Source organism: Fonsecaea nubica, assembly GCF_001646965.1.
Source record: "Fonsecaea nubica strain CBS 269.64 chromosome Unknown Scaff1, whole genome shotgun sequence".
NCBI classification, from domain to species: Eukaryota; Fungi; Ascomycota; class Eurotiomycetes; order Chaetothyriales; family Herpotrichiellaceae; genus Fonsecaea; species Fonsecaea nubica.
The window spans coordinates 834,285-854,044 of NW_019173674.1; the positions used below are offsets into that span (position 1 = coordinate 834,285).

The 19,760-nt window shown below is 54.2% G+C and overlaps 7 protein-coding genes across 7 annotated transcripts; 3 read left to right on the forward strand and 4 right to left on the reverse strand.

The window, feature by feature from the left end:
* Positions 1–839: 839 nt before the first annotated feature.
* Positions 840–2,033, reverse strand: AYO20_00307 (hypothetical protein; the record flags this gene model as incomplete). Its single annotated transcript, XM_022638618.1, has 4 exons — positions 840–1,148; positions 1,213–1,282; positions 1,367–1,923; positions 1,989–2,033. The coding sequence occupies 4 exons, from the start codon at positions 2,031–2,033 to the stop codon at positions 840–842; spliced, it is 981 nt and encodes a 326-aa protein (XP_022505583.1).
* Positions 2,034–2,878: 845 nt separating this feature from the next.
* On the forward strand, positions 2,879–3,795 carry AYO20_00308 (hypothetical protein; the record flags this gene model as incomplete). Its single annotated transcript, XM_022638619.1, has 2 exons — positions 2,879–3,451; positions 3,508–3,795. The coding sequence occupies 2 exons, from the start codon at positions 2,879–2,881 to the stop codon at positions 3,793–3,795; spliced, it is 861 nt and encodes a 286-aa protein (XP_022505584.1).
* Positions 3,796–3,897: 102 nt separating this feature from the next.
* Positions 3,898–5,394, reverse strand: AYO20_00309 (hypothetical protein; the record flags this gene model as incomplete). Its single annotated transcript, XM_022638620.1, has 1 exon — positions 3,898–5,394. One exon carries the CDS (start codon positions 5,392–5,394, stop codon positions 3,898–3,900), a length of 1,497 nt encoding a protein of 498 aa, XP_022505585.1.
* A 1,456-nt stretch (positions 5,395–6,850) lies between these two features.
* On the forward strand, positions 6,851–8,860 carry AYO20_00310 (hypothetical protein; the record flags this gene model as incomplete). The annotated part of the gene is made up of 6 exons (XM_022638621.1): positions 6,851–7,066; positions 7,120–7,219; positions 7,281–7,639; positions 7,693–8,004; positions 8,068–8,485; positions 8,544–8,860. The coding sequence occupies 6 exons, from the start codon at positions 6,851–6,853 to the stop codon at positions 8,858–8,860; spliced, it is 1,722 nt and encodes a 573-aa protein (XP_022505586.1).
* Positions 8,861–9,700: 840 nt separating this feature from the next.
* Positions 9,701–11,910, forward strand: AYO20_00311 (hypothetical protein; the record flags this gene model as incomplete). Its single annotated transcript, XM_022638622.1, has 4 exons — positions 9,701–10,999; positions 11,082–11,241; positions 11,362–11,408; positions 11,503–11,910. The coding sequence occupies 4 exons, from the start codon at positions 9,701–9,703 to the stop codon at positions 11,908–11,910; spliced, it is 1,914 nt and encodes a 637-aa protein (XP_022505587.1).
* A 571-nt stretch (positions 11,911–12,481) lies between these two features.
* On the reverse strand, positions 12,482–13,840 carry AYO20_00312 (hypothetical protein; the record flags this gene model as incomplete). The annotated part of the gene is made up of 1 exon (XM_022638623.1): positions 12,482–13,840. One exon carries the CDS (start codon positions 13,838–13,840, stop codon positions 12,482–12,484), a length of 1,359 nt encoding a protein of 452 aa, XP_022505588.1.
* An 856-nt stretch (positions 13,841–14,696) lies between these two features.
* AYO20_00313 (hypothetical protein) lies at positions 14,697–18,327 on the reverse strand (the record flags this gene model as incomplete). Its single annotated transcript, XM_022638624.1, has 3 exons — positions 14,697–14,851; positions 14,960–17,945; positions 18,001–18,327. 3 exons carry the CDS (start codon positions 18,325–18,327, stop codon positions 14,697–14,699), a joined length of 3,468 nt encoding a protein of 1,155 aa, XP_022505589.1.
* Positions 18,328–19,760: the final 1,433 nt, after the last annotated feature.

Genomic DNA, 19,760 nt, shown 5'->3' on the forward strand with positions numbered 1-19,760 from the left:
ATGGCATGATATTCAGCGGCGAATCTGCACGTGGCTTGCTGCTTTATGCAGGAATTAGGTGACCTAGCTTAACTTCGGCTTGGCCTCTGTATAATAATTGCCAGGCCATCCCAGGCAGCTAGGCCGGCGGTGCTTATACTCCCACTACTGTGCCAATTCCCTCGTGCCCTGCACTCCCCATCACCACTCTAACCGCCACGAGTCGCCCACCCAGCCACTCTACCGGCCTGGTCGCAAGTCTGTCAATACAGCGAGAACCGGCGGCTGCTAATAACGATGCAGCCAAGCGAAGAAATGGCCAATTGTCGGCGAGCTCACCTGAGACTTGGGCTCGTAGGGTGACGCCGCTACGCTAGTCAAAGTGTCCAGGCAGCCAGGCTTTCGAGAAGACATGGTCCTCGCACACCCAGCGAACAGAGGGCATTCAGCCAGGTCTGAGGCAGGCTTTGAGATATGTCAGTGCTCAAATGGAGTGGATCGTCTTCATGTCCCCCTTGGTGGGCCTTGGTGGAAACAATGTCCATGACCTTACCCATTTCACGGGCATCTTTTATTCGCTGACCAAGGGCAGGAAATTCCTTGTTTCTATTCCATGTATGGTAAGTCTTCCCACCTCATCGCTTATGATCTAATCCTTTTCTCGATATTCTGCGTGCGTGTACGCCTGGGGCGTCAAGTTGAAACACCTCTGAGCATCTATCTACGCGGACATTCCGACCTCAACAACAACGACAACAACAACACAGTCCGGATCTGCATTTGGCTTTTCCGACCAATTTCTTCCTTCGAGGGTCGACCCGTCGTTCGAATAGATTTTGGCAGGGAGACAGACCTTGGGTCTAATAGTGATAGGGGAATTCGTTGCCCGCGACCTGACCGTACACCTGATCAAGAGCATGAGAAACCTCGGCTGGCAAGGGACCTTGTGCGATGGAGTCAAAGTTCGAGTTCAACTGCACCACGCTCGAGGCAGAGATGATGACGCCGTCGCCATGGTCAGCTTGGAGCTTGCTGTGGTAGACAGTCCACCTCAAGGCCGCTGCGTGGCCGGTAATGCCGTGCTTTGCGACAAGTTCGATGACTCGATCCACAGCAGCCAGGATGGGTTCTTTCAGATAGCCACTTGCGTATAGCTGGCCCATCGAGTGCTACAGCCCATGTCTCAGTTGATATGTCCTTTTGCCCATGATCGCTTAGGTGGAAATAACTCACGGACGTATCAAATCGATCACCCGGCTTGATGTGCTTGTGGTTCCCTGCGAACATGCCCGCCGCAGCAGGACTATTCGGTCGTAGTAAAGGTAGTAATAGTTAGCAATCTGACGACCAAGACTTGGGGGGGGGGGGGGGGGGAACTCGGCCAAACCTCCACGCATAAAAGGCCATGCCATGCTTTCGCAACGTCGGGGAAAGCACCTCCTCTCCACTCCTGACGATGGGGTTATATTGTCCCTGATAGACACTTGGCTTAACGAAGCCCCTTTTATCACAGATGTTGACGAATCTTTCCACCTCGTCGGCTGTGAAGTTCGACAGGCCGAGGTGTTGGAACTTGCCTGCCTCGTAGGCCTCGTTCAAGGCCTCGGCCGTCTCTTCGAAGGGCGTCGCGCGATCCGGGACGTGGAGGTACTCGACATTGACCTTTGGCTGTTTCAACGCCTCGATGGAGGAATCGATACTCTCCAGAATCTTGTGTCTGGCGTGGCTGCCCGGCATGAAAGAGACAACTTTGGTATCGATCAAGAATCGCTCGCCTGCTTCGACGGTGCCCAGCCTGGCCTCCGACGTGCCGGGCGCGTGGGGGGAGTAGTTGCGGGCCGTGTCCAGCTCGCGCCCGGCGTGGGCGTAGAATGCATCCAGGTATTCATTCACCTGTTCAGGCGTGTCGTATCGGACGGTTGGATCCCGCTGTGCATCCCCGACCTGATCATCGGTTGTCAGTGGTGGTGGTGCTCCTCATTCATACGTTTGAACTGTTCTGGGCATACATTGGCGAGACCAAGCAGAATCTTCAATGCCGGCCCTGTCGACATTTTTGTTGGCTTCTCAAATCACCCCTGGGAGGAGAATCAGAGGAGGGGGAACAATCCAGTGGAACACGTGGGAAAGGCCCAGTATTGTTGAGGAGGAAACGAGGACATGGTATTGCGGGTTCGTCAAAGGTCCCAAGGGGTCATATGAGGAAGGCTGTCTGGATGTATGTGGTCATGATTGATCAGAGGATCAAGCACTCATACTCGGTTGCCCAGTGTGGATTGGAAGCATTTCGCATACATCTTCACATCTCGGGATTCCCTCGATCGGCCGAACCCCCCTCCGCCGAAAGAGGATGCCCGTCCGCTTCGACCGCCGACTGTAATTTGGTCCTTTGATATACACCCTGTTTTTTTCGTCATGTTCAGGAGCTTACAGATCAATCCCATCGGACATAGCTGGCAGGGCAGCTCATTTCTCTAGCCGGAAGCTGTCCCCCTGACTCCCTAGGCCTGTATCTGTACAGTATACTTGTCGCACTAATCATGGGTCTCAGAGTAGTATATAGTCGCGCCCAAATTGCCAGGCCCGCCCCCAAACCTGAGCTGCATGTTCCTTTTGTTAGTTCTCCGTAAACAATGTCAAATCAAAAGGTCTTTCTGGTCGGTGCAACAGGGGAAGTAGGTAGACATGTCTTAAATGCTTTGATCGACTATGGCTCTTTCGTAAGTACCGGCGTCCGTCACCTGTCCATTTTGACTCAAGAATATTTGCATTCTCATGCACCGAAATTTTCAAACGCTGTCTAGGACATTACCTGCTTCATCCGCTCCTCGTCGGAAGGGAAACCCAGCACTCTCGAAACAGTCAATAAAATGAACGAAAATATGCCACCTCCACAAACATGACCAAGCGTTTGCCCCAGGCATTGCTAGTCAAGGTTGCCATCGGTGATCTGAACGGTCCCCTGGAGGCTGTTGTTGCGATGCTGGAGAACTGCGACACCGTCATCTCCTGCATGTCGCCGGTGGCTCTGAAAGATCAAATCCCGCTGGTCGATGCCGCCGTCCGAGCGAGCGTCAAACGGTTTCTGCCCTGCAACTGGGGGACGCCCTCGGCCCGTGGCGGTATTTTGGCGGTGAAAGACATCAAGGAAGAAATTCACGATTACATCTTCCAACACCGGCTGGGATATACCATCATTGATGTCGGCTTCTGGTATCAAGCGAGTCTGCCTCGGGTGCCGAGCGGCAAGTTTGACAGCGCCATCTTCATACCGATCAATGATGTCTATGCCGGCGGAGTGACCCCAAACATGCTGACGGACGTCAGAGATGTAGGGAGAATCACGGCTGAGATTATCAAGGACGACCGAACGCTCAACCATCGAGTGATCGCGTATGGGGATGTCTTGAGCCAGAATGAAATCCACCAAATCATCGAGGACAAGACCGGGGAAAAGCTGCAGCTCTCCACGGTTCGAGAAAGAAAATGCCTCTCCTGCTTCCGAGCTCGACGCTGACCGATTCACAGAAGACGAATGACGAAGCTCACGCAGCGCTGAAACAGGCAAAAGCAGCACTTGGAAGCAACCCGGATGAAAAGACCAACCGGTTCTTGTTTGCTGCGGCACAATATGCCATCACCAAGTATGTTCGAGGTGACAATACGCCCGAAAACGCCAGGTATTTGGGATACATCGACGCGAACGAGCTTTTCCCAGATTTCAAGTACAGAAGTTATGCAGAGTTCATCGACGAGGTGATTGCCGGGAAGACTGAGAGGCTTTACCAGGATGTGCAGATCTGGAAACCATCGTAGCATTTCGCTTGTTGATACAACCACGTTTCTAATCTGTCGGGTGCCATCAGTCCGGACTAAAAACTTGATAGTCCTGTCATGTGAAATTGCATCATGTAGTCCTTAGGTGATCGTCTCAAAGTCCCATGTTCCGGCGGCTGCACTGTTCAACGGCGGCTGGTCCCCAGACCCTCTCATCAACATGTCGAAGAAGACAGTATCGAACCCTTGAAACGCCCAGTCATCCAAGCTCGCAGAAGCGTCGGGAAATATTTCGTGCTGCTGTTGAATAAAGACATCTTCTGGCGGGACTTGTTGAGTGTTGTCTGGGATCTGCTGCCCGCCAGATAGCGTATCGACTGTCGATCCGGCCGATGCTGGCTGTGAGACCAAGTCAGACCTCCCTTGGCCGCCGTCCCGCTGATCTGAATGTCGACGAGGCTCGGACACGTGGAGAGATCCAAGGCCCCCAATTGTAACACCGTCATGGAACACTCGAGGGTGCGATCCCTTGGACGGCGCCAGAGAGGTGATTCCTTCTCGGGCAATCCGAACAGCGCCAACATATGGAATCTGGATGACCAAAACGTCGCTTTTATCATGGTCTCCATCCTTCTCGGATGGCCGCTGGTGAGAATGGTTTTTCCCTTGTGCATAATGACTGGCTTCAACCTCCAACAAATGCTTGAGGAGGGCCACACATTTCGCCGCAAGCACGTCCTCGAAGATCTCCGACATGGACTTCATACATTCGAGAGCCCGCTCCACAGTAGCCCTGTCGCCTGCTCGTTGATGTGCGAGTAGATTGTCCGTTCCGTTATCCGAGTGGCTCACAAAATGGGCGAGGATCAACGTCATGCCTGCAATGAGTGCCATGAAGTCGCCCATCCGGCAGCAAGTTGTGACTGAATTGAAGGACCGCATTGCAATCTCTCGAATCAAGACCTCGCGGCTCGCATTGACGCAGGCGATTCGGGAATACATGACCTGTGACGCATCGCTAGAGTACAGCATGTGCGGCAAATGAAGTTGATTCAATAACGTGAAATAGCACATCAGATCCCAGGTTCGACGGTGCTCCCTGAATGCCTCTTGGGAGCCCAATTTGAGACTGGCCAGCGTCGAAGGCCGCCAAAAACTAGACGGGACTTGTTCAGTCATCTCGATGAGGTCTCGATCGATCTGCCGTGTCATATCTAGAGCTAGCTGGGGATCCCTAATATCATTTCGTGCAAGAATGCTGGCCGCCACATCCATGACGAGTGTAGGGAGGGTCTGCTGTTTGGTAGATGTCCTCGTAGAAGGAGGGGGGGTGCTGGAGGGTAGACCTAGTAACAGAGACACAAATCGTTCTATGGGCACAATGCAAGCCCACAACGCCCCAGGGTCAAGATCGTTCTGATCGTTGATAATATTGTAGCGATGCTGGCCTCCTTGATGCAAACCCAGCAGCTGCGCGGTCGTGACGGCACGCCGTATTGTCGTCCAAGCCCTTCGAATGTTGCCACTATCAATATGGAAGAGCGCTTCCAGGATGATGTTTTCGAGGCCTTCGAGCGTACCCAACAGGGTATCATTAGTCGTGACCAAGCTGATTGCCGCCTCGGCAAGTTTCTCCATGGCGACATGGTGATGCTCGGTGAGGTCGGCTATGACTTGCTTTCGTGGGATGTGTTGCAGTGCCGTAGCCACCAGCAACATTTGTCTTGCCAACAGGACAGGATGGACGTCGGGTTCCGAGAGAGCTAATAACAATAGTTCAGTCTGGGGTGTTTCATTCTGCCTCAAGCATGAGAAGCGGTAGTTCGACTGAGATACTTCTCGTAGCAATATCTCAATATCGCTTCGAGATGGAAGTGCGCTAAGTAGACCTTGAGTGATGTTCGCGAGTCTGTTTGAGGTCAAAGTGGAAGCTTGAACAGACAGTAGATTTGGGATCGGCGGCGGCAGCATTGACTGGACGAGTTGACCTCCATCTCCACGGTCTGTGAGAGAGGCCTGCTTTGGGATTGAATCAGTATGTGTGGTGCACAGTAGAGGTGAAAGTGATTGCGAACTTGTGGTCTCCGACGCAGATCTGATACCGGTGTCGATGAGACAGCACTGCAAGTTGCTGCCGCACAACCGACATCCCACACATCTGGGTCCGTACTACCACAAGATGTGTCGCCTAGCCGATCCTGTAACGGATGCTGTCCATCGATCAGACTGCTATTATTGTTCGCTGCGACGACCGAATCTTCGGGGATTTCTTGACTGATACACTGCTTTCCTCGGTCGTGGCAGTTGATACAGACAATATCGCCCGGAGAAGTGAAAATACATTTCACTTTCCTTCGTTTGCACTCCCAGCAGCTGTGCGTGCCTTTGCGGACTTTCCGTCGTTTGATCCTATTTTCGTCCGAGTGATGCACCATGTTCGACGAGATTGTTGAAGCCCAACGCGCGGACAACTGGCTTCTTAGACCGTAGATGTGTTACATTCACCTGGGACGAGAAAGAGAGAGAGAGAGAGAGCGTAGATTTGTAATTCGGACCTACGAGATACATAGGAGGACCTACAGACAAACCGAGAGGGCTGGCTGCTTCCCCCGAAGTGTTTCTCTTCGGCCGAATATTTGTGGAGCCTCCAGCCAATCACGTCCGGTTTCTAGACATGATTAGTCACCCCCGTAGATATCTTCCCCCGAACCATCGACTGTCCTGCGAGATACTGTCCATATCTCACTGACCCATGTTCATACGCCACCAAGGGGAAGAGTGGGCATACGAGCTCTGTAGAATGGCCTGGAGTTCGGTGAACCTCTCGACACTTACATATGCTCTTCGGAGGAGTCGAAGGAGAGCCCAGCAAACTTCGGGCGAGTCCAGCATGTTCCTCCCAGCACCTTGATCGACCCGACCGACGAGGTCATCATAGAATGATTTCCTAGAACAGGCTCGGAGATTGGCTTCCTATTGACGGATTGGTGTCATCGTCCCATCAGTCTGAAAGGTATACCTGCGGTGGTGTCACATCTTTACACACTGTTTGAACCATCACTTACATTCCCGCTTTCCCATACTAAATTCAATCATGGCTGCATCGCCGTTAGACTCGGAAAAGCCGTCGACCGATATTCAGCCATCTTCGAGTGGCACGGTTGCCACCTCAAGACCAGAAGAAGATGGCCCACAAGACGGAAACCTGGACGAGACCCCCAAGCCTTCTGACGAGCATATGCATGGTATACGTCTAGCTGCAACAGCCGTTTCCCTCCTGCTAGGCATGTTTTTGGTGGCGCTCGACAACGTGGGTCATTTTCTGCGTAATACATTTCACCGTTGACAAAGGGTTCTTCCTAGACGATCCTCAGTACTGCCATCCCCAAAATCACGGATGAGTTTAACGACTTGAACAAGATATCATGGTACGGAGCGTCATATTTCATGACCTTTGGTGGTGGTGAGTTCTGGCCACCCATCCTCCCTGTTGCTGACTGAGATACTGACCTTTCGTGGTAGAGCATTACCTTTCTATTCGAAAACTCCATCGCTGATCAAGTCAGGATTCCAATCAACATGGGGTAAACTCTACAAGTACTTCCCGATCAAGCTCTGGTTTCTCATTGCAGTGTTCATCTTCGAGATTGGAAGTCTCCTCTGCGGTGTGGCTCCAGGACCAACCACCTTGATCGTTGGTCGAGCAATTGCAGGTCTCGGTGGAGCCGGCATCGGGGTGGGAGTCTTTACCATTCTCGGGTTTGTTGCAGCTCCAGAAACTCGCCCACAGCTTCTAGGATATACGGGAGCCACATATGGGATTGCGGCCGTGTTGGGACCACTGATCGGTGGCGCTTTCACCGACCAAGTGACGTGGCGCTGGGTATGAGCATCGAAAAAAAGATTTGGAGGGCATAGCCACTGACATGCTACCAGTGCTTTTACATCAATTTACCCATAGGTGGCGTCGCCGCCGTGATTGTTTTCATCTTCTTCAAGGTCCCCGACAAGGCCAAACCGCCCGAGGCCACAATGAAGGAGAAGTTGTTGCAGCTGGACCTGGTTGGCGCCTCGCTCATGATTTGCCTGATCGTCTCTTATATCCTGGCGTTGCAATATGGTGGCCAAACACATCCTTGGGACAGCAGCGTCGTCATCGGGCTGCTTGTCGGTTTCGTCGCCATCTCGGTGGTTTTCGTGGCGTGGGAGATACTTCAAAAGGAGCGGGCCATGATCGTGGCAAGGCTGGTAAGTCACTCCTATTCTGACCGAGTGGCACAACAGGCTGACCACAGCAAAATCATACAACAGTTTACCAAGCGTTATGTCATGGTCGGCTCAATCTTCATGTTCTTCTTTGGCGGCGCATACTTCACGATACTTTACTTCCTCCCCATATATTTCCAGAGTGTCTTCAACAACAGTCCGATCGGCTCTGGAGTCAAGATGCTGGCGCTTATCATTCCCTTGACGATCGCGGCCATTGTGCAGGGTATCGCACTGATCAAAATCGGCATCGTCCCGTTGTTCTGGCTCATCGGTGGCACTCTGGGCACCGTTGGCTGCGGACTGTTCTATACCATGGATGCCAACACCTCGACCGGGAAGTGGATCGGCTACCAGATCATTGTCGGCTTCACCAGTGGCTGGACGTTCCAGGTCGCCCTGTCCAATGCTCAGATCCATGCGAGCCCGGAAGATATGTCGCAAGTGTCAGCCATCGTCAACTGTAAGTCCCAACAGGCCCCCTTCTCACGCGATATATATGTGCTGATATAGATTCACAGTCTTTGTGACGATTGGGGGGTCTTTCTTCATCTCGGCCGCACAATCAGCCTTCAACAATCAATTGATACGCACACTCGCAACCACTCTCCCCGACATCGACCCTGCATCGGTGCTTACAATTGGAGCAACTCAGATCCGACACGCCTTTACTCCCGCCCAAGTTCCGGCTGTCATCGACGCGTATATGACTGGTTTGAAAGCTGTTTTTGCCATCACGATTGCCGCGTATGGAACGTCCACTATTGTTGGCGTCTTCGGCAGCTGGAAGAAGATCGACATTGGAGACCTAAAAAAGGCTGCCGGGGGCGCGGCATGAGCTACATACAGTCCATGCCCTGTCCGCAGACGAGAGGATTGGCGATCGAAGCGTGCCACCATTTCTCGCGATCTCTTCGTCTCTCAGTCTCTCGCAACATCTCTTACCGCGTATATAGAAGAAGGGCATTACCACATGTGCGTTGATACACTGCCAGATCTGCGTGTCGACAAAGGACGGAGACAAGAGTCTAAAAGCACCGATAACTTTTTTCGTATCTATATACGTGTTTTATCTACAGTGCCCATTTCGACTCCACTCTCACTCTATGACCTATTTCCTATTACGGGTGAGACACATTTTGACTACCTGGGTATTCCCTCTTCTCGACCTTGCCATTACAGCCAAAGGGTACAAGTCTAACGCTTACCCAAGATAAGCAAGACGATATAATATTACGAGTAGATGGAGGGCAGATCCATTGTTTGACCCCACAAGCATCCATGCCTCGACCCCAGAAACGTCTAATGCATTTTCATCAAAACTCCACTTCAGGACCCTACGCGGCAGTTGGGATTTCCATGGCTAGTTCCCGGCCATCCACATCATGACCAGGTAGGTATAAGTGCCAGGAGGCCCAGACGGCATTACGGCAATCTGATCTATCACCGATCAGACTCGAACTATATGTCCTCGATCGCCAACTGGCCATCTGTGTTTTTTTGGAGTCTGTGGGTGACGTATGACAGGGGTGATCAAACCTGCCCATCTTTCTAGTCTCGTCAAAGCTTGCACTCAATCTATACGAGACCCCCCCCCCCGAAGAATACTTGTTGTTGCTGAAACAGTTCTTTCCAGGCATAACCACAGTCCTGCAAGGCTGCAATGACGAGGTCAGAAATGGAGGTCGAAATCGCCCCGTACGAGCCACGAAGCGTCCTCGAAACACTCCCATGCACTTTACCCATATCGCATTTTGACACGGACATTGACTTTGAGAGCATCGCCACTCCGATTGTGCAGTCACTGGGAGACATCACAACAGCAGCAGCGAATCTCTCCCCAGCGTCAATATGGCGCGACGTGTTCGCCCTGACTGGCACCATGCGGACGTTCTACTCGGCCGACTCTGTCGCGAAGGCCTGGTCAGAGACGTGTGCGTCCCGACAGGCGTGCGACTTTGCACCGATCAAGGGATCTGCAACACCGACGCGTCTGGACAAGGATGTCGGATGGCTGAATGTTTCATTCACATTTCGCAATCGCGCAAGCCCCGCTTCCTCCTGCAGAGGAATCCTGTCCCTGGTGTCAGCGGACGACGGGGTCTGGAAAATCTGGCTCATCAGAACCATCCTCGAGCAGTTGGATGGCTGCGAGGACGTCGACCATCTCCCAACTGTCCCGGAAATGTCGGACCGCGTGAATGGCAATCAGCCACAGGCGAACGGCACCGACGGGAGCCGTGGCGCGATGAACGGGGTCGATAGTCACTTCGACTGTGTCGTCGTGGGAGCCGGTCAAGCCGGTCTCGGCACGGCAGGCCGGCTTCAAGCCCTGGGGATCTCGTACGTGGTGCTGGACAAGAACGCCGTGGTCGGCGACAACTGGATGACGCGATACGATTCCGCCAGGCTACACACCGCGCGCGAGTACAACCATTTGCCCTTTGACCGGACGTTTCCACTCCCGTATCAAGAATTCCTGACCAAATACGACCTGGCCAGGGGATATAAGGACTGGGTCGAGAAATTCGGGATCGACAAACACATCTGGTTCAACACGACGCTGGAGTCCGGGTCGTGGGACGAAGGGCGCAGGACGTGGACGTTGCACGTCCGCCGCGCCGACGGTTCCACCCAGACCCTCACCTGCCGCAATGTCATCATGGCCACGGGCGGAGGGGGACAGGTTCCCATCATGCCGCAATACCCCGGCCGCGACGTCTTTCAGGGCACCGTCCTCCATTCCGCGGACTACAAGTCGGCGGAGCGCTGGCGCGGCCAGGCCGGCATCGTCGTCGGCACGGCGAACACGGCCCACGACGTCGCAGAGGACATGGTCGAAGCGGGACTCTCGCAGATCACCATGGTGCAGCGGTCGCGCACGTACGTGCTGCCGTGCGAATACTTCAAAGTCATTTCGGACCGGTCATACAACGCGGATGTCCCCACGGTCGATGCTGACCGAGAACAGTATTCGGTGAGGCAAGCCCCTTTTTTCACCTTTTGGGAAATTGTTGGAGCCCACTTTGTCAGCGCATGGGATATGATGAGCTGACCAGCAGTCGCAGATGCCGTATGCGGTGACGAGGCTGTTGAGTCGCAAAGCCTTGCATGGCATGGCGGCCAAAGAGCCTGAACGGTTCGACGCCCTGGAGCGGGCGGGCTTTCGGGTCGAGAGATACGGCGATATCATGTGGCATATCTGTGAGAAGTTGGGCGGTGCGTGGCTGATTCTCCCGGTGCAAAGGCTGGCACATACATCATGTGCTCAGACCACCCAGCGGGGGGATATCATCTTCCATAAGAGATCTCGATCAAGAAGCTGACTCCTTCGTGTAGGCCATTACATGGACGTGGGTTGTTCCGACCTGATAGCAAAGGGCAAGGTACGTTATCACCCTCTCTCTCGAGCACTCTTTCCACACCTCAGTGTTACACACCCCATTTGTTTCTCGCGCCGTCTAACGGTTCTCCTCACAGATCAAGATGAAATCCAACGCCCTGCCCACGCACTTCACGCGCACGGGCCTGGCCTTCAGCGACGGCACCGAGATCCCCGCGGCGGTGGTGATCCTGTGCACGGGCTTCGTGGGCAACATGCGCAGCAGCGACGTGGCGCGCATCTTCGGCGAGGACGTCGCGTCGCGCGCCGACGACTTCTGGGGCCTCGACCCCGAGGGCGAGCTCCGCGGCGTGTTCAGACGCAATCGCCACCCGAACCTGTACTACGTGGGCGGGACGATCGGGCATGCCAGGTACTTCTCCCGCCATGTGGCGTTGCAGGTCAAGGCGGAGTTGATGGGCGAGCCGCTGCCGCTGTATGATGGGGAGAGGAGGCCCGAGATGGGGGAGGGGTCGCGAGGAGTGTCGGTCGGTGGAGAGACGTGAGTCGCGAGATGTGAGATGAGAGACGAGAGACGTGGGACGTGGAGGGAATTCAGGCCGTCAATGACAAATGGTGGATGGATAGGAAGTCAGACCTGCCTGTGCCTGTATCCAACATACATACTTTGATCATCATCTCACTCACTCACTCTCTTTCTCACTCTCGTGCCGGGGACAGAATTGAATCTCGTTCGATCCTGTTCTGATTGAATCATATTTTCATGTCATAATTATCTCAGGATACCTGGTATGCCTGGTATGTATATGATCTAATGTGATCGATCGATCGAATCACTCCCCGGCCCTTACGTCCCCTAGATTTAACTTGACCCCCACGCCCCTAGTATCACGAGCCTATGGCATCAGGCTCACTACTCGAGAAATGCCCAGAGATTATTCAGACTCTCGCTCAGACAGGGGTGGGCGAGGATGGCGCTCTCGAGTTCGTCGTAGGTCACTTATCACCCAGACCGTAGATGTTAGCCAAAAGGGGACCAAAGAAAAGGGGGCAGATGGAGAGAATGAAAGAAAGAACGAAACCCATGGGAGAAGGAGAGAGAGAGAGAGACTGCAATTACTTACACCCGCCCAACATGGCCAGCTGGACCATGCTCATAATCTCCCCACCCTCAATCCCCAAACAGGCAAAGCCGAGAATCTCCCTCGTGTCGGCGTCGACCACGGCCTTCATGAAGCCCTTTGTCTCGTCCATCTCGAGGGCGCGGGCGACGTACGACATGGGCATCTTGGCCACCTTGACGTTGCGCGGCGGGGTGAGGGCGCGGGCTTCCTTCTCGGTCATGCCCACGCGGCCGAGCTGCGGGTCGATGAAGGTGGTGCTGGGCACGAGGCGGCCCTGGATGGAGGCGCGCTCGTCGCTGTTCGCGAGGGTGATGAGGTTCTGGCGCAGGACGCGGAAGTCGTCGTAGCTGACGTGGGTTTGCTGGGGGCCGCCCTTGATGTCGCCCAGGGCCCAGACGCCCGGGGCTGTGGTGGCCAGGTGCTCGTCGACCTTGATGAAGCCCCTGGCGTCGACGTCGATGCCGGCGCTCTCGAGGCCCAGGTCGGCCGTGTTGGGCGTGCGGCCCGTGGCCACCAACACGTGCGAGCCCAGCAGCGACTTGGGCGTGCCGTCGCCCTGGGTCATCGAGACGACAATCTGGCCCAGCGTGACGTTGGAGACCTCCTTGACCTCGGCGCCCAGGTAGACGTCGATGCCCGCGCCGACAAAGATGTTTTTGACCTCATCGGCCACGTCGGCGTCCTCGCGCGGCAGCAGCTGCGGGTGGTGCTGGATCAGGCTGACGCGGGCGCCGAACCGCTTCATCATCTGCGCGAACTCGCACCCGATGGCGCCGCCGCCGATGATGACCAGGTGGCGCGGCACTTCAGCCAGCTCCATGATGGTCGTCGAGTTGAGCAGGCCTTCGGTCTTGTCGGCGTTTTTAGCCCGCAGCGGCGCGGGCGAGCAGCCGGCGTTGATGAAGATCTGATCGCCCGTGAGCGTGAGCGGGTTGGCCTCATCGTCGGCCACGACGACCTGGAGCTGCTTGGGGCCCGTGAACTTGGCTTTCCCCAGGAGGATCAGGTCGAGGTTGTCGGTCTGGCGGATACGGGTCTCGCTGCCGCCGCGAAAGCTGTCGACCATGTCGCGCTTGCGTTTGCGCACCGTCTCCATGTTCAGCACCAGGCTGGACCGCTTGAACTGGACGCCGTAGCTCTGGGCGCGACACGCCAGGTGTGCGATGCGCGCGCTGGCCACCATGGTCTTTGTGGGTGTGCACCCTTCGTTGACGCACGTCCCGCCCACATGGGTCGACTCGATCAGCGCCGTGCGCCGGCCGGCTTTAGCAAACGCCTGCGCCAGTGGCCCGCCGCCCTGGCCGGACCCGACGATGATGGCCTCGTAGTGGCTGTGGGTGGGGCTTGTCATGATGGTTCGGAGCGCTGCTCTCATATGCTTTCTCAGTAGGCACAGCCTGTGGTGGGGGGGAGGAGACGTTGCTTGATTGATTGATGGATAGTGACTGTCTAGAAGCTCGCCACGCCGTCTTGACCAGCAATGACCATGTCAATCAAAACACGGGCGAAATGGACATGGCGGGCATCTAATCTAGGTGTGAGGAATTGTATTCTGCCGTGGACAAATATCGTTTTGGTTGGAGGGGAAATGGTTGAGATTGGGATGCGATACTCCGTAGATATTTACCCAAGACCTTTGCTGACTCACCGTCATCGCTTTGCTTGTGTCATCCCATGCATCCCACGCATCGACCATCCACCGACCGACTGCCTGCATTCGGAAAGTTTTGATGCTTGGTGACTTTTTTGACTTTTTTTCTTCTCCGAGACAAAGAAGAGAACGGGAAAGAAAGCAAGAGATGACGGAGAAACTATATATATGTGTAATGATGGTGAACTCGGATGATATTAGGCACAACTCTTAGAAATTCATGGGTGTAGGTAGGCATGTGCTCAATCCTACTTAATATAGAACTGTACGAGACACACGAGTTGAATGAGTGAGATTTTCCCATCAGTCGCAAGCCGGAGACGGGAAGATATAGAGATATAAAAGCATCTCGAAACACAATCCCAACTCCCGCTCGGCCCAAAATATGCCCTACATACCCAGGTATCCCATACACCCATCACTTATACAGACACAATTTCCCCCCTCTTCTCCCAAAACTGTCCTTTTTCCTGGTGTCAATTTGCCCATAACATTTCCCTTGCCTAGCCTGCCGATCTGCCTACTGAACTTACAAGAGTTGGCACCAAATTCCCCTTCAAGCAGTGTCCTCCTCCATGTAATCTCCATTCAAGCCGTTCGCTGCAGCCATGTCGCTGTTCAGAATTTCCTCCTGCATACCTGGCACGCCGGTCAGGCCCGCAAGTTGGTCGGGTTGGTCCTTCCAGAGGCCGTCGTGGTGGACTTTCATACCTGTGATTGAGTTTTGGTATTAGTAACGCTTTTTCTCTTTCTTGAACTGACGAAAGAGAAGAGGGGGATCTCAGGAGGATGGTAGTGGTGATGGTGGGAAAGACTCACTGGTCGGGAATGGATACCACGAACTCCAGTCCTCCAGCATAAACACCTCCACGGTGCCTGGGTTGGACTTCGGGTCACTGCTGGTGGGATTCGGCGCCGGCACCGTCTTCTTGAGCTGGCCTTGTGGGCCGGGCGCTCTCCTGAGATTCTTCAACTTGGCAAATACCTTGAGTTGAGCGGCCATGGCCACCTCGACCATGGGACGGCCGAGACAAGCATGGGGGCCGTATCCGTGGTGGATGTACAGCGATCGATCACGCGTGGGATCAATCTGGCGCGGGTTGGGGAACACACTCTCGTCCAAGCCGGCCGCGATAAAGTCGACGTAGATTTGGTCGCCGGCCTTGACTGGAACTTTCTGGCCGTTGTCAGGGATAACCGTGTCGATGTTGGCCTTGCGAAGCAGCCCGAAAGCCGCTGGCGCCAGACGGTTCGCTTCAAGGGCGTACCCCTTGAGTTTCTCGAAATCAGCAGGGTCGTTGGACCAAGCACATCGTTGAATCTCTGGCCAGTGCTCCTTGTATTCGTCCGACAGGTAAACGTCCAACATTTGGATGAAATGTTGAGCCTGCGTGGCAACAGCAGCTGCAGCGGTGGGGATGATGGTCGAAACAACCTCCTCAACCGACTTGCCTCCCTCAAAGAGCCGTTTCAGAAGCAAAGTCCCGTAATCTCCGAGCAGCTCACCAGTCGTCCCCATGGAGAACAGGTCGCGGACCCGAAGGAGTCCACCAACCTTGACCGCCTCGCACACGATCTTGACAAGCTTCGAGAGTTGATCATTCGCCGTCTTCGCACCCGCCCGCAGTTTGAACGAGCTGGCTGTGTCAAGGTCCAGGAAGACGTAGGCGAACATGATGGACAACGCGAGGTAGAGCTGGTCGACCTCAACCCCGACGGGATTCAGGTCTCCTGGCTGCTTGAGCGGCAAATGGAACATGCGCGCAACAAATATGGCATGGGACGGATTGCCGACATCGCGGCACGCGTCAAGCTGGTACCATTCGCCTCGCAGGCGCTCAGACCGGGCAACCACTAGTTGAGTGGTCAGGTCCTCGTAGAACTTCTGCACCTGTGCAAGACCATTGACCGGGCAATAGAGGGCCTTCTCGACTTCCTTTCGCTGCGTCGCATTGGCAGCGCTGTCTCCGCTCAGCATATAATCTTGATGAGTGAGATAGAAAGTATGGGGACCCCAGGGCACGGAAAACGAGGCCTGGTCTCCAAGAACGCCGGTGACAGCCTTCCACGACCGAATTGAAGTCGGAACTCCAATGTATGTCGGTCGGTCGAAGTTGTAGTCCTGCTCTTTGCCGAGCTTGGTCAAGATCTTACGATTCTCTTCGGGTACTGTCAGGGGAAACATGGCATACACCGAGTTCCCACGATAGTAGAACGGTAGAGCTCGCATGAGCAAGGTATAGAAGCAGCCCCCTTGTGCCACAGCCGGGTCGGATTTGACTTGGGACCAGCCCCAATTGGTTAGGTTCGCAGGTGTGTAGTCGACCGTGTAGAATCGATCTCCCCTGGTAAGAGCCACGGCGTCGGCCAGAATGGTTCGAGAGATGGTATATCCCGGACATAGGCCCGAGCCAGGCTCCAATGGATCCTTTGCATCTTCGGCGACGATACCGGGATAGAGCTCGACGTAGTCTGGATGTTCATAAAGCGCTTTCAAGGAGCGAGCGACCTCCTTGTTCTTGGTGATATCGGAGAAGGTCTTGTGGGGCTCCAGTTTGAAGAACTTCCTAAATTCGTTGAGTGTCGCCACGTTCCAGGCTCGCGCCTGCTGGATACCCAAGACGTCGATGAGCTTCATCACGAGGGGCACGTTCCTGGGTCCAAACGCACAGGCCACATCTTCGGTAGCTTCCGTCAAGATCTTGATAAGATCTTCATCCCGGAAAGTCCCTCTCTGTGTGCGTTTGTATTTGCCCGAGTCAAGATCCCACTTGGAGGGATCTGGGCCGCGGTCGTCCAGCCACTTCTTCAGCTTCGGTAACAGCTCCCACTGAGTCACTGTAGTGACATCTCTGCCGGGGAACAGAGACTGGTACAGATCATTGGTCCATTTCTCATCCTTGATGCTAATGGCCGAGTGCCATCTGTAGACCAAATTGAACTCGACGCTGACTTGGTTTCCCACTCCCAAGGGAACGCCTGCGCTGTCAAAGACATCGGAGAAGTTCTTCCGTGGATCCAACGTCCAAGTCGAGTTCGTGCGATTGAGATTGAGAATCGTTCGCACATAGTCGTTCAAAATGATATTGACGTAGAGGCCGCACGTCACCAGCCTGGCTGTCTGGAACAGGTCGTTGTCGAGCTTGGCGATGGCCGCAGTGTCTTGGTCGTTCTTTGGCAGTTTGAACCGACCCCCCTCGTTGATTTCCTTGAGCTGCATGGCAGCATAGTTGTGGAAGCGGTTGAAGCAGACAATAATGGCGGAGACTCCAGGCGGGAAGCCGAGAATGCGCTTCTCGCAGAAGCTGTCTGGCTTCAAAAGACCATCCTTGAAGGTTCTGATTTGGTTCTGCTCTTCCTGGTTGCTCCCATACAGAGGCGCCAGGTCCAAATAAGATGAGGTCTTGACCACGGAGTAGTCGGTATCATCAGTGTGGAAGCAGTCGTGGATGATTATAGTAGCAAGGTAGAAGAGCATGCTAGAGATTTTGTTCGGATGTTCTCTGGGCTCGTCACCCCGGGCGAAGATGGCGTCGAAGATGACACCAGGGTCGGGAAGCACCCCTGGCTTGAGAGTCTGAGGAGTGACGGTCCTCGCGTAATACGAACCTGCCTTGCCCAGGTGCGGGTACATGATGTTGTTGTTGGACCCGTCGGCAGTGCGATATTTGAACTCATCCCCTTGGTATGACAAGGGAGGATGCTCCAAGTTCTCCCAGAGCAGCTTGATGAACTGGTTGGTCAAGTCATCCAGCGACTTTGACTCGGGAGGCAGTGAAGCTGCCAATTGGAGAATCTTCTCCATCTGTGGAAAGACCGGATTAGACATGATCAGAGGCATTCACTCCAACATTGCTCACTTGATACTGACGATCATCGACGAGACCGCCATCGAACAAGGTTGTGTCGACCAAAGAACCAAGTAGTCCAAGGTTCTCTCCTATTCGAGGTGCTTGAGATGCGACGTCCGCAAGCACTCTGGCCAGAAGGGGACGGGACTGCACTGTGGCGCCATTGATGACGGTACTGGTGGATGCAGAATTCGACCCTGCAATGCTTTCAAAAAAGCTTCTGATAGTGGTGCTGATTCGCGACCCCGTGTATTCGTCACCCAAGCTCGACGGAAATTCGCGTGAGCCGTCCATTGCGTTGAGAGAAGTTGAAGAAATCTTCCTTTTGCGCGCCATTGTTGGCTGGCAGAGGTCTCAGCTATATAGGCGAGGCCCCCGTAAGGCGTCGAAGGAACACAGGCTACAAGGACAGGAGTCAGGTCCGGATATGGCAGAAGCGAGTGAGGTGTCGCAGTGGAAGGGGAAGGCAGCAACATCAGTAAACGAAAGGCCCAGGGAGTCTCGCAAATGCTCCCTCGAACGAATAAGACTGAGGGCTGAGCATCGAGCTGAGGCTCCTAGGCCCACTATCTCAGCAGGGGTTCATGGGGGGCCGAGAGCTCGTGGTCTGCGATGGCGACGTCCTGATTGGCAACGGGCCTCGTTGAACAGTCATGGTTACCTTCCGGCCATGGGCCCTTGGCTCGGTGACCAGCCTCGGCAGCACGCGCAATGGCGCCTTTTGATATCGTCAGAGACATTCGAGTGGAGACCAGTCAGAAAGTAGCCAGGAGTGAACAGTGTCCTTGGGCAGTAAGCAGAGGATAAGCTTGGAATTAACTGTATTCAAATATTGGCCAAGAGGAAAATGATCCAGTTGCTTTCTCGATGCTCTTAATCGAAAGATTATTCCACAACAATCTGCTCGAGAATCATCAGCTTCAGCGCCTGGAATGACCGGGGAACAGCCATGCGACCAGTCCCGCTGCCAATTTGGTTAACTCGCTGTAAGCCCAAGGGGCCATCCGGGGGGGATTGATAGGAGCCGCTGTCTAACCAACCTTAAGCACACGCACGTCAACCAGGGCACTTGAAACACCAAGAATGTACCTAGTTCCCATTGTTCTTTTGTTGCAATGATGACCGGTTGATCCACAGCATCTTGGTCTGCCTTACCTTGAGAATCACAGACTGTAGGTAAGACCCTGAGACTCTCAGTCTTCGAAATAGAATCTTCTTCCGTTCCGCGTGTAACCGGCCGATCGCCAGTGAACTCCAGGTTCCCAACTTGGAGCACCCACATGAACAATAGGCGTCGTAACTAGGTGGCTGCGTCACACCACAAAGGGTGTTGTGGAGTACAATTTCAGCCAGCCTTCACTGTTGCTTACAGACAAGAAATGTACGTCTTGAAGCTCACAATTGCTTCGATCCGAGATGCAATCATCAATAAGAGAGCCATTGAGACATCGTGGGACACTCTAGAATACCTTTCGTCCGTGTCGGGAAAGTGTTGTACTCGTAGACTGCTGCAATATGACAAAAGCAGCCACCATACAGCACTAGCAAGCGGAGCCAGCCTCGTCAAAGAAACGCAGGAGAGATCCTTTGAGGATTTGCAAGGATAAGGGCAGAGACTGGTAGGGCCCCTGCCAAATGACACTGGGTCCAATTACGTCCGAAAAAGTCGGGTGATCTCAAAGTTGTGTGATAGGAATACGATAGCGTGAATGGAACCCGAGGGCTGCAAAAGGCGTCGAGTTGCTCATCAAGTTTGAAGGCAGCATCTA